The sequence below is a fragment of the Callithrix jacchus genome, chromosome 5 (genome assembly GCF_049354715.1).
Source record: "Callithrix jacchus isolate 240 chromosome 5, calJac240_pri, whole genome shotgun sequence".
Taxonomy (NCBI): Eukaryota; Metazoa; Chordata; class Mammalia; order Primates; family Cebidae; genus Callithrix; species Callithrix jacchus.
Window position 1 is genome coordinate 101,127,921 of NC_133506.1, and position 13,839 is coordinate 101,141,759.

General features: G+C 49.2%; 1 protein-coding gene across 1 annotated transcript; it reads right to left on the minus strand.

Annotated features, from left to right (window-relative positions):
* Positions 1 to 6,584: 6,584 nt before the first annotated feature.
* On the minus strand, positions 6,585 to 13,295 carry SPACA3 (sperm acrosome associated 3). Its single transcript, XM_002748374.5, has 5 exons — positions 13,164 to 13,295; positions 8,763 to 9,071; positions 7,512 to 7,670; positions 6,956 to 7,034; positions 6,585 to 6,770 (listed from the first exon to the last, which is right to left on the minus strand). Exons 1-5 carry the CDS (start codon positions 13,195 to 13,197, stop codon positions 6,704 to 6,706), a joined length of 648 nt encoding a protein of 215 aa, XP_002748420.1. The 5' UTR covers positions 13,198 to 13,295; the 3' UTR covers positions 6,585 to 6,703.
* Positions 13,296 to 13,839: the final 544 nt, after the last annotated feature.

The window sequence follows — 13,839 nt, forward strand, 5'->3', positions numbered from 1 at the left end:
CACTTTTTGTCTTTTCTTCTTTTTTTCTTTTACTCCTGTAGAACATTGATTTGTAATCTTATTTGGATCACTGACTCTCTTAAAAATAAGAGGAAACCTGTAAACTTCATGATCACACAGATATATATACACAAACTTTGCCTGGCTGAAGTGGAAGGATCACTTGACTTTAGGAGTTTGCAACCAGCCTTGGCAACATGGCAAAATTCCATCTCTATGAAAAATACAAATAGATTAGCCAGGCATGGCGGTGCATGCCTGTAGTCCCAGCTACTTAACAAAGCAAAATTTTTGCAAGCAATCTCAGGGGGGCTATGGGCCCCCAGAGCCCATCTGTGATCCTCTAGGGATCACTGATGCTAGGCAAAGTCACGTTGATCAAGAAAGTGCTAAACAACCCTCCAAAAGAACACCACGGTACTGAAAAGGCAACCAACCTTTCTTCTCCTAAAATCACATAATGACTGTCATTTTTCAATTTACAGGAAGAAGGAAAAATAAAAGGATAGATAGCATTTGATCAATGTTAAGTGTTTTCTCCCGTAATTTTTTTAAACCTTTGGCACCTGCTGCAGCTTGTGCATTCTCACAGATGGTAAAATGAATGAGCGAGCAGAAAATGAATATGAACAGAAAAATTTGGAAACGTGATTTCATAAAATTCTTTTATGCAAGTGGAGATTTCGAGAGCTGAAGGAAGAGACCTGTGTGCCTAAAAAGCAACCGTAGCATCCACTTTGCAGACATTCCCATGGCCTGGTTCTTAAAGAGCATGCCACTGCATTCCCTGCATTGGGAATGCATGCCTAATGTTCACTGGCTGCCACTGAGCCTTCAAACACACCCACTGCTGACATCTCATTTGTTTCTGAGCAAGGCCTCAACGATGTTTTATTTTGTGTTGAAAAGAAAATCTGCCCCCTGATAATGACTGTGAGTGATGCTTTGGGATGGAGGATTCAGATGTCTTGCCTCCTTGAAGCTGTTCTCTCCCCCATGCCTCCGAAGGAAGTGGCAAACTTATCACTATTATAGGCCATTTGTCTTTAGTGTAATTCTGCCTTTTGTGGCTTCTTTATAAAAGGAGTTCTATCTGAGTTAAAATAGGCCCAATACAGAGTGATTGGTGGGCACCAATCATACCCAGTTCAACCAGTCTCCCACAAGAAAACTTCCCAGCACCAGGCTGGAGTCTCTGCTCTGACCTTATGACTCTCTGAGCATTTTCTGTGTGCTATGTGCTAGGCACTGGGCTTAGTACTGGGAACTCATATATCAAGGAGACACAGAGTCTAGTGGGTAGAGGCAGGCAACAGCCATGTACAGAAACACCTGAGCAGCAGGAGCTACAAAGGTACCCAGGGCACAGTGTGCTCACTGCAGCAGAAGCATCTGGGTCTGGCTGGCTGAGTAGGAGCAGATTTTGGCCGAAGACTTGAGAGATGGGTAGAAGTGACCAGGCAGGCAACTTTGCAGAGCAGATACCTGGGCAGAGGCTTGGAGGTAGAAGTGAAAGTAGAGGGCTTGGAGAATGATGGATCCCTGTGGATAGGTGGGCTATCTCTCCACTGCCCCCCACCCCTCAACTATGCCTTCCCACCCCAAGGGGCAGCCTGCTGAGAGTCCAAGTGCTAGTCCAGCTATGGCAGCTGATACAGCTGAGGATGAAGCATGGCCTTGCCAATCTGGCAGCCCCATCCAAATCCCAGCTCCACCAACTATGCTACCTTGGGCAAACTCTAGAACTTCTCTGAGACTCAGTTTCCTCCTAAAAATGGGGATGACCATCTCAATCTCCTCTGGATGCTGTGCTGCTGTGATGATCAACATAGGATAGGACAGAGATGATAAAGACGTCCCGTCCTACATGCCAACTCCATCGAAAGTGACTGCCATTGAACTGTCAGGAAAGATTCCTTGGCTGGGCAAGGTGGCTCACACCTGTAATTCCAGCACTTTGGGAGGCCAAGGTAGATGGATCACTTGAGTCCAAGACCAGCCTGGCCAACATGGTGAAACCCTGTCTCTACTAAAAATACAAAAATTAGCCAGGCATGCTGGTGCACACCTGTAGTTCCAGCTACTTGGGAGGCTGATGTGGGATAATCACTTGAACCCAGAAGGCAGAGGTTGCAGTGAGCCGAGATCATGCCATTGCACTCCAGCCTGGGTGACAGAGCGAGACTCCATCTCAAAAAAAAAAAGAAAGACAAGAAAAGAAAGAAAGATTCCTGGACACATGCCACCTCAGTAAAGATAAAGGCTTGTACTCAGTTTGCAATGTCTGCAATAGGCACAGAGATGATGGGGTCCAGGAAATTCTGGGCTCCCTTTGACGGGCCCACCTTCCACCGTCCCCCTACCCTAGAAGCTTCAGGCCAGTGCTCAGAGTGGAGAAAAGCAGCCATTCCCAGCCGAGGGCATGGACCACACAGAAAGAGTACCCAACAATGCCTCCTTCAGCTGCCAGGGGCATCTGCTGCCCTCACCTGTACTTACAAGTAGAGAAGGGACTGCATCTTAGCAAGCCAATCATCCCCAGGAACATTCAGTCCACCCTAACCACTAAAGATACAGAAAAGCCCATTTTAAATCTGTCTTCAGGAGCCAAACTAATCCAAGAATGGGGCGACTTACCAAAAGTCACAAAAATTCATTGAATTCTCCCCCACTTTCCAGAGAACTCTCTACTACTTTCTCCAAACCATTCCTCTTCTCCTCATTCTCTTTCTCACACCTTCCTTTTTCTCCTTCTTCCTCTTAGCAAACAGTTGAAGTTGAAGTAGAAGGCAGGAATCCTTCAAAGATGGATGGGTTGAACCATGGATCAGAAGAATTAATATCATTAAAACAACCATACTGCCCAAAGCAATCTACAGATTCAATGCAATCTCTATCAAAATACCAATGTCGTTTTTCGGAGAATTAGCAAACAAAATCCTAAAATTTATATAAAACCAAAAAAGATCCCAAATAGCCAAAGCAATCCTAAGCAAAAAGAACAAAGCTGGAGGCATCATGTTATCTGATTTCAAATTATATTACAAGGCTATAGTAACTGAAACAGCATGGTACTGGTATAAAAATAGACTAATAGATCAGGAGAACAGGGTGGAGAACTCAGAAATAAAGCCACATATTTACAGCCAACTAATCTTTCACAAAGCTGACAAGAACATATGTTGGGGAAACGACACCTTTTTCAATAAGTGGCACTGGGAAAACTGGGTTGCCATATGCAGAAGAATGAAATGACCCCTGTCTCTCATCATATACAAAAATCAATTCAAGATGGATGAAATACTTAAACATAAAACCCAAAACTATAAAAGTACTAGAAGAAAACCTAGAGAAAACTCTCCCGAACATTGGTCTAGGTAAAGAATGTATGACTAAGACCTCAAAAACACAGGCAACAAAAAGAAAAATAGACAAATGGAACTTAATTAAACTAAAAAGCTCTGCATAGGAAAAGAAATCATCAACAGAATAAACACCTTGTAGGATGGGAGAAAATATCTACAAACTATTCATTCAACAGGGGACTAATATCTAGCATACACAAACAACTCGAACAACTCAAAAACAAAAAACAGAAACAGAAACAATCCTATTAAAAAGTGGGCAAGCCAGGCATGGCAGCTCAAGTCTAAAATCTCAGCACTTTGAGAGGTCAAGGCAGGAGGATTGCTTGAGGCCCAGAGTTTGAGACCAGTCTGGGCAAAACAGGGAGACCTTGTCTCTATAAAAAATCAAAAATTAGCCAAGTGTGGTGCTGCATGCCTGTAGTGTCAACCACTCGGAAGGCTGAGGTGGAAGGATTGCTTGAGCCCAGGAAATCAAGGCTGTCACTGCACTCCAGGCTGGGCAACAGAGTAAGACACTTTCTCAAAAAAGAAAACAGTGGGCAAAGGACATGAATAGACATTTTTAAAGAAAACATATAGTCAACAGCTACATGAAAAAAATGTTCAACATCATTGATCAAAGTGAAATGCAAATTAAAACCACAATGTAATATCATCTCAGCCCAATCAGAATGTCTGTTATTAAAAAGGCAATAAACAACAAATGTTAGTGAGGATGCAGAGAAAAGGGAGACTCTTATACACTGTTAGTGAGACTGTAAATTAGTACAACCTCTATGGAAAATAGTATGGTGATTTCTCAAAGAACTAAAAGTAGAACTACCATTCAATTTAGCAATCCTCCTACTGGGTATCTATGCAAAGGAAAAGAAACCGTTATGCCAAAAAGACACCTACATTTACACGTTTATCAAAGGACTATTCACAATAGCAAAGATATGGAACCAACCTAAGTGTAATGGATGAATGGAAGAAGAGAATTTGGTATATATACACAATGGAATACTATTCAGCCCTTAAAAAGAATGAAATCATGTCTTTGGCAGCAACATGGCTGGAATTGGAGGTCTTAAGTGAAAAATGTCAGGCGCAGAAGTCAAATGTCACATGTTCTTACTCCTAAGTGGAGAAAATATGTGTACACATGGACATAAAGAGTGGAATAACAGGGGCCGGGTGCAGTGGCTCATGCCTGTAATCCCAGCACTTTGGAAGGCCGAGGTGGGCAGATCACATCACATGAAGTCAGGAGTTTGAGACCAGCCTGATCAACATGGTAATACAAAATTCTCAACTAAAAATACAAAAATTAGCCAGGCACAGTGGCAGGCACCTGTACTCAGGAGGTTGAAGCATGAGAATTGCTTGAGCCAGGGAGGTGGAGGTTGCAATGAGCTGAGATCACACCACTGCACTCCAGCTTGGGCGACAGAGTGAGACTCCATCTCAAAAAAAAAAAAGAGTGGAATAATAGACAATGGAGATTCAGAACAATGCGAAGGTATGAGGGGGTGGGCGATGAAAAATTCTTAATGGGGACTGTGCACATTATTCAGATGAGGGATACCCTAAAAGCCCTGACTTGACCACTATGCAATCTACATATGTAACAGAATCGCACATGTACCCATAAGTTGTACAAATAAAAATAAATCAAATTTTTAATTTGTCTTACAAAAAAATAAAAATAAATTTAAAAAAAATAAAGATGGATGGGTTATGGGTCCCTGGCCAGATGACCATAACAACAGCCTCTCAGCAAAGTACAATGAGTGAGTCACACTGACCTGGGTGCAAATTTATCTCCTCTGAGCCTCGGTTTCCCCTTGTCTATGCAATGGTGGTCGTAATGGTGCCTACATCATAGCTATTGTTCTAGGGTCTAGATTAGCTCATGCATGGCACATGGTAGGCACTCAGTGTTTGCCTTAATGTTAAAAAGACAGCAGCTTCCCCCTACTCATGATTGAATAGCTCCATTAGTCATCGACACCCCCACTCCCAGCAGGGTTCTTCACCACTCTGTCCCCTTGTACAAGTCACTCTCAAGTTTCATCATCACCTTGACCAAACCAGCAGGGGAAGGAAACCGGCCTGCCTTGATAACTATGGACATTGCACACCCCTCAGGTGTTTGCTGACCGTAGACATGCAGGGATGCCTGAATGAGTTAGGTGGAGGAGGATGGGGGGCAACATTGTCTCTCTAAGTCACCAGCCATGCCTCAACCAACAGTTCAGTACTTGCAGGTTTCTTTGGAGCCTTTTCAGAAGAATCTACAATCAGAACTCAGGGCTCAGGCTTCTCACACATCACTCTGTCCCTGCAACTGCTGCTGTTGCCACCACATCCACAGTGATCCTGAGACCCCACCCACCTTCCTCCTTTAGAGGCAGTCGTTCCAGATTAGCAGGGGACCATGCTGCCTTCTTCTGAGCTTCCCATGTGCTGAGGAAGGCAAAGGACTGCACTGGTTGTGCGGCTGGAAAGCCATGGTCATTCCCAATCCATCCTCCAGCCTCCTAGCAGTGGTGGGCAGGGGGTAGTGACTTCCTTACCCAAGAAGTGACTGACTGCACTGTCTCTATCTGCGGCACTTGAATCTTCTGCCACGAGAGGGCACCAGAGAACAAGGTGAGAGCTGAAGCTCTGGGTGGTCATTCTTCTCCGGGGACCAAGCAGCACCCCAGGGTGGCAGGGGTGACCGTTAGCAGTCACAGCTAGAGGGCCAAAGCACGGTGACCACCATCTGCAACCAAAGCTGCAGAAAATAAGTGTCCCAAGGACCTTCCCAATCAAGCCAGAGGTACATAGCCCTAGATCCAGCTAGGGTGGCCAGGTAAAACATAAGACACCCAGTTAAATTTAAATTTTGGATAAACATCAAATAATTTTAATGTAAATATGTTCTTATGCAATATTTTGGACATACTTAAAAGTATATGTTGTATATCAAATTAAACTGGGGCATCCTGTTTTTGCTGTTTGTTATATATTTGTTTTGTTAAATCTGGCCACCCTAGACCCAAACTCTACTAGGTGTGGTGGACAAAAAACGCACTGATGCCCCCACCCCAACACCTGCCCCAGGCCACTAGGAATGGACATAAGCCTCTGGTGATGGGATTTCTGGAGTCCACTTGAAGCCTGGCCAGGCGGACAGGTGAGGGGAGGTAACACGGAGGTGCCCTGGCTCCGACCCAGCACCTGCAGACACACTGAGAGCTGAGAGCCACCTTCACATTCAACCACACTTTATTTGTGGGCTTGTCTTCCCACGCCTGGCTCAGGAACCAAACCACATTTCCCAGACTGCTGTGTATGGTCTCGTTCATCTAGAAGTCACAGCCATCCACCCAGTCCGTGAGGTCTTTGCCCTGGCAGTGATGCCTCCAGGCCTCCCTGAGGATGGAGAACAGGGAAGAGGAGAGATCCTATCAGCTGTAGTCGCCAGTCACCCAGAGAAGAACAGGAAGGAGGGTGTGGGCTCTAAACCAGAAGTGAGGAAGGAAAGGGGTTTGTTCCCTGCTGCTGCCCACCAGTCCTAACCGTACCACAGCGGCGGGGCACCAGCCCAAGTCACTTACCAGTAACCCAGACCCTGAGGCTCTTGGGTAATCTTCATGGCACAGATGACGGTATCCTTGAGATTAGGATTCAACAAATCTGGGGTGATGGGCAGAGAAACATAATGAGGGAGCAGGGGGCATCCAGAGAGTGAGTGTGTGTGTGTGTGTGTGTGTGAGTGTGTGTGTTTGTGCGAGTGTGTGTGCCTGAGTGTGAGTGTGTGTGTGTGTGTGTGTGTCTGTCTGTCTGTCTCTCTCCTCACACATTCCACTTCCCTAAATCCAACTCTGTCTCAACCACTCTGGAAGCACAGGTACCACCCTAACCCTCTCCCCCTCCATCAGAAACAATCCTCCCTTCATTCCTAAAGCTCTAAGGCCAGTGTCCCATCTGGGACCCCCAATTCAGACTGATTGAAAACCTACCCTCATCCCTTGTCCGGTCTCCCTCCTCCGTGGGCCCAACCGGATGTGGGAGAACCCTCACTCAGAGATGGGGGTAGCAAACTAAACTGAGGAGGAAACGAAAGCTAATGCAGGCCCTGACCCCTGCCAGTCCTGGGACAGGCCCAGCTACCTGAGCAGTACATCTGGCACATGTTGGGGACGTGTGGGGTGAGGTTTCTGCACCACCTCCGGCTGCTGATCTGGAAGATGCCGTTGTTGGTGCTTCCATCAGCCTCGTGGTCCACAGCAGCTGTGTTGAAACCGCTTGCGAAATAAGCAAGGCAGACCCCTGCATAGGGCAGAGCACAGGCTTGGGGGTCAGATGGTTATGGCCACCTCAGACCAGGGGCTCACTGCGCAGGTCCCACGCTGGCTCCACTGAGCCTTGCCTGCCTGATCAAGGTGATTGGGGCAAGTGCCCTCCCACCTGCTTTGCAGCTGAATAAATCAGTAGAGGCTTAGAGAGGCACAGTGACTCACCCAGGGTCCCATCCAGCTACCAAATAGCAGGGGTCAGGGCTGGCCTCAGGCCCCCTGACTCCGGCCAGCAATCTTCCCTCTTGCTCATTGTTTAGCACAGAGTAGTGCCCAGTAAGTTTGTTGAATGAATCTACAAGTGCTAAATCCTATTTTTTTTTAAGACTGTCGCCCAGGCTGGAGTACAGTGGCTCAATCTCAGCTCACTGCAACCTCCACCTCCCAGGTTCAAGCAATTCTGTCTCAGCCCCAAAAGTAGCTGGGATTACGGACACCCACTACCATGCCCGGGTAATTTTTGTATTTTTAATAAGATAGGGTTTCTCCACCTAGGTCAGGCTGGTCTCGAACTCCTGACCACAGGTGATCTGCCCACCTCAGCCTCCCAAAGTGCTGGGATTACAGGCGTGAGCCAACATGCCCGGCCTACAAGTGCTAAATCTTTAGAGCCAAGATTAGGGAGACCCAGGTGAAATCTACAGAGGGCGCTGGAACTGGAGGAAAGATGAGCCTGGTGTGACTGCCCTGCCTGGATGGCCACCAGCTTGAAAAGTTGGGCATTACTACTCTGTTCGGTCTGTCTTTTCTAGTTCCAGAAGGAATGTCTGATCCTCGTGACCACGGTTAAGTTTAGGGTACTGAGCTGCTGGTTTCCTTCGGCCCCGACTTCAGCAGCAGGGGAAAATGAATGGGTGGCTCCACTGTGGCTGCCTGCCACCTGCCTGCTGCATGTTTGACTCAGTGCCGCTGTTCTGCATCTGCCCTCTCAAATCATCTCAGTTTACAGACGAGAGCTGGGGCTCTAAAAGCTCCCGAAGCCACAGCCCGTGAATGAGGAGAAAGGGAGGGAAGGAGGGAGAGAGGTGTGGGGAAGACAGGGCCAGCCAGAGAGAGAGGTTCTCACAGTCAGCCAGGCTGTATCCCCGGTATCCGTCCAGCCCGAAGTCCTGTAGCACTCTGGCCAGTTCACAGCGACCGTAGACCTTGGCGTCACTGGAGGGGAACAGGCAGCTGAGCAGAGAGACCAGGGCCAACAACATGGTCCCAGCTGGGCACCACCGCCATCTGAGAGCCCTGCTCCTGGCTTCTGTGCTGGCGAAAGAGGTGGCACCACCACCACTCTGGCTCAGAGCTGAGCTTTGGGATGACAGGCGGCTCACCAGCCTCAGTGGTCCACTTGCAGAAGGAGAAGACACCGGGCTTGAGCATACCCCTGGAAAAGGGGAGAGGAGAGAAGAGGTGGGCAGAAGGCCAGGCTCCAGCAGTGCCTATCAGCCCCCTTGCATGTCCAATCAGCATCAGCTCTGCCCTGAGGCCAGCCCCTCTCCTTCCGAATCCTGCTTCACACCACCCCGGCCTCCATAGTACACACCAGCCATGATTTATTCTTGAGGCCCATGATTTTACAACTAGGAAGAGGCAAAGTTTGGATGAAGACAAAGTTCTAGAAATCCGAAGCCCCACTGAGCAGATGCTCGAGGAGGAGATAGCCAAGGGGTGTCACATCGTGTTCATGGGTCCCTCAGCCCAGTTGCCAAGGGGACCGTCCTTCTGGCACTGAGCCTCCATCTCCAGATCTTAAGTGAAACAAGGACTCCCCCAGAACACTCCTCCACTGTAGCCCCCTCAAGGGGAAGCTGCTCTTTCTCCACACACAAAGCCCTGAGACAGTCCCGAAAGTCTCCTTCCCCCACCACCACCCCCCACCCTTTCTACACCAGAACCTGCAAAAAGCCCTCCTCCCTGGAAGCCCAGCCTGCCCGCCTCTGACCTCCATGCCCTCTCACCATTGGCTGGGTGTGGCCAGTCCCCCAAATCACTGAGGACAGTAGCACCTGGGTGTCATAGCCTCAGGGCTCCTTCCTTTCCTCAGATCTAGTCCCCTCTGGCTCCACTCTGTCTCAGCCACTCCCTCCCCTGCCCTGGTCATCCCGGCTTCTTGTCCTCACCCGCATTTCCCCACCTCTATAAGCGCTGATTCCACTGCCCACCAGCTCTGACAAGTCTCCCCATGCCTCTCATGACCTCTGAGCCTCCACACCCGCCCTCCACCTTCACAGAGTCAAAAAGTGAAAGAGTTGTACAAACTCCTGTTTGTGCCAGTGAGTGTCCCTGGTCTCCAACCCCCTCAGGACCTTGAATGCCACCAAGGATGACAGAGTGGTTAAGAGCGTGGCTTTGCAGCAAGGCTCAGGTTGGGGTGGAAGCCCTTCTCGGCTTCTTGCTGTACCTCTGACTATGGGCACTCCCTGAGCCTCGTTTCCTCTATAAAATGAGGACATGGGTAACACCTGCCCCATACAATTGCTGGAAGAATAAATGAGAAAACGCGTGGGCACATCTTAGCTCTTGGCACTAAAAATAGGTGAGTTTTTGTTTCTGTTATCAGACTTCAACTGGCGCTGGTACCCGCGCTTGTCTCTGCTCAGCTTTCTTCTCTCTCCCATTTCCCACAAAGGACCTGAAAGCCCTGGGCATTGTCCCTGAGCAAGCCATGCTGTCCCACCCCTTGGCTTCCAGAACACAACCTCGTCTCCCGCTGCACAAAGTTAAGAAGAGCAGAGTGCTCACTTGTGGAATGTCTTCCTCTTTCTGCCTTCGCCCCACCCACTCGCAAACTCATCGATGGCCTCCTCAGCCTCATCTCCTCCCTGTCATTGTTCGGGTGCATGTGGGACCGCCACCCCCACGCAGGCCCATCTTCCCTCTGAGCTCTAGATTTGCCCTTCCAGTCTCCAGGCCTTGCTCCATTCGTGGTCCCTCCTCTCCCGGTGCCACTCCGTTCCCCTCCTGCTCCTCCTTCCTCTTGCTTGTGGAGACACGCTCAGTCTCAGCTTCTAAACGCCTTCCCTGGAGTCTCATACTGACCAGTCTCCTGTCTCTTTCCTTCTCTTCTCACCCAAACTCCTGGGGGAAATTCCCACTCTCTCCCCTCCCATTTGTTTTCCAACCTGGAGAACTGGCCTCTCTGCCACCACCACACACTGAAACTGCTCTGCAGGTCCAAGGAGGACCTTGTCGGCTCTGCCTTATGGGAGCTCTCAGCCACACTCATGCTGTGTGGACCACCGCCTGTTGAAAGGTTTGCCTCTCCTGGTTTCCACGATGCTCGCCTCTCCCAGGTTTCCTCCCTCTCTGACTGACTCTCCCCCTTATCCTCTGTGGAATCCACTTCTGCCCAGGCAAAAAACCTGTAATGCTATCCAGGCCGCCCTGCCTTGAGCCCGCTTCTCTTCCACTTTCAGGAAACCCTCTGGGCAGCCCTGCTGTGAGCCACCACCTGCAGCCTGGCAACCTCTGTGGGGTCGTTCTGAGACCTCAGAGGCAACTACTACCTGGACGATTCCACTTGAATGTCCTGCGAGCACCTCAAACTCAGCACATCTCAATAGAACCAATGTTCCCATCAAAACCTGCTTCTGGCCAGGTGTAGTGGCTCACGCCTGTAATCCCAGCACTTTGGGAAGCTGAAGCAGGCAGATCACAAGGTCAGGAGTTCAAGACCAGCCTGACCAATATGGTGAAACCTGATCTCTACTAAAAAATACAAAAAAACTTAGCCAGGCATGGTGGTACATGCCTGTAATCCCAGCTACTCAGGAGGTTGAGGCAGGAGAATCGCTTGAACCCGGGAGGCAGAGGTTGCAGCTAGCCGAGATCATGCCATTGCCCTCCAGCCTGGGCAACAGAGGGAGACTTCACCTCAGAATAAATAAATAAATAAAATAAACCCTGCTTCTTCCTTGTGACTTCCTTTATATGCTTTAAAACATGATGGGCCACCCATTTATCCAAACTGGAAATACAGATGTCATTCTTCACTCTTTCCTCCCCATGACATCTTTCACCCAGTCCTAAGCAATCAGTCCCAATGTCCTGTGGATTCTCCCTTCCCTCCGAGAGCTCCGTCCTTTCCTGGTTCATACCCCCATCGTGGCCTCCTGCATGTATCATGTCTTGACCACTCTTCCAAACTATTCTATGGACATCCATCAGAACGAATTTGTTCAATGAAAAGCTCAGCCCTGTGACACCTTGGACGGATCCCACCGCCACTGCCCCTTCAAGGTCCACAGGCCCTTCATGTCCCAGCCCTGCTGCCCACTCCCTCACTTACGTGCTATACTCCAGCAATGCCACCTTGTTCTCTCACAGTGACCTTGCTGTCTAGAACACCCGCTGCCTTCCTCTACACAGTTAACTCTTACTCACACCTGAAAGGTCTCAGCAGAGGTGGGTTTCCCAAAGAGACTCTCTCAGCAGGCCACCGCCCCCCACACTCTCACACGCCCGATCTTCCACCTCTTCTGTCACACTTGACTGGAAGAGATGTCAGTCTTTCCCACCACAAAGTTAACTTCCGAAGAATGGCGGCAAGTCTTATTTATCTGCATGTCTTATCTGCAGAGCTGCTGGCATGGAGTAACTGCTCAGTGGCTGCTTCTGAAACACAAGTCCCCAAAAGGCATGGCCACAGGAACGTGAGCCCTTCTCATCAACGTGAGGGAGATAAGAGGAGGGAGCCGGCCAATCTGGTGGACTTTGTCAAGTCTTTGAGCACTGTGCCAGGACTTTCTGGAGGTTTTCTAACTTAATCTCATCCAATCCTCTCAACAACTGAAAGGGGTAGGATTAACATCCCTAAGTTGTAGAGAAGGAAACCAAATTGGCTGCTATGCAGGGACTGTTTTTTATTTTTTATTTTTATTTTTTGTAGAAGTGACTTAAAAGTAATTCCAGGCTGGGCACGGTGGCTCACACCAGTAATCCAGTACTCTGGGAGGCCAGGTCAGGCGGATCACAAGGTCAGGAGTTCAAGACCAGCCTGGCCAACATGGTAAAACCCTGTCTCTCCTAAAAATACAAAAATTAGCCAGACAGGGTGGTAATCAACTGTTATCCTAGCTACTCAGGAGGCTGAGGCAGGAGAATCACTTGAACCCAGGAGGCAGAGGTTGCAGTGACCTGAGATCACATCACTGCACTCCAGCCTGGGCTACAGAGCAAGACTCTGTCTCAAAAAAAGAAAAGAAGTAATTCCATCCTGAGCACTTCACAGCAGCTCCAGAGGTTTCTCTCTCTTTCTCCCTCTCCTCTCTCTCTCTCTCTCTCTCTCTCTCTCTCTCTCTCTCTCTCTCTCTCTGTCTCTCTGTCTCTCTCTCTCTCTCTCTCTCTCTCAGCTGGTCACTCTCTCAGGCCGGGACACCTCACCCTAACCACCATCTTGTTTTTCACCACCCCTCTCTGGCCAGACCAACCCAGGGCCTCAGTTAACAGCTACATAAAGAAGGGGAAAGGGGCTCACTGATCCACGGTGCTCCCCACAGAGCTGAGACCATGGTGACAATGGCAGCAGCAGCAGTTGCCCAAAACCCTGCTTCAGCTCAGGATCCCCCACGACTGTGCCAGGGCCCCAGGCACCCAATGTTAAGAGAATGATGGGGAAGGCAGGCTCCAGGCCAACCGAGGGCCTTTTAGAACTCCAGCTCTGTGAGCTCATCTCCCACAAACAGTTCCACCACAGAGCTTTGATTCTCCCACCTGAGCTCCTCAACTCAGGGTCCAGAAGCAGAGCAGGGGCATCTAATCCCAACCCCCTTGTACACCTCTATCTCCGCCACACCACACACACACACACACACACACACACACACACACACACACACACAACTTTGAGGAATGACACTTCCTCTCCCAACAGATCTTTCAGATGATTACCCAGGGACAGTGGTGGATACCCAGGGATAGTGATGAATGTGTAGGCATGGTGGTGGGTGCCCAGAGATAGTGGTGAATATGCAGGGATGATGGTGGGTGCCCAGGCACAGTGATGAGTGTGCAGGGGCAGTAGTGGGTGCCCAGGGATGGTAGCAGATGTTCCAGGATAGTGGTGGCTGTGCAGGGTTGGTGATGGATTTGTAGGGATAGTGATGAGTGTTCAGAGAGTGATGGACATGCAGGGATGGTAGTGGGTGCCCCAG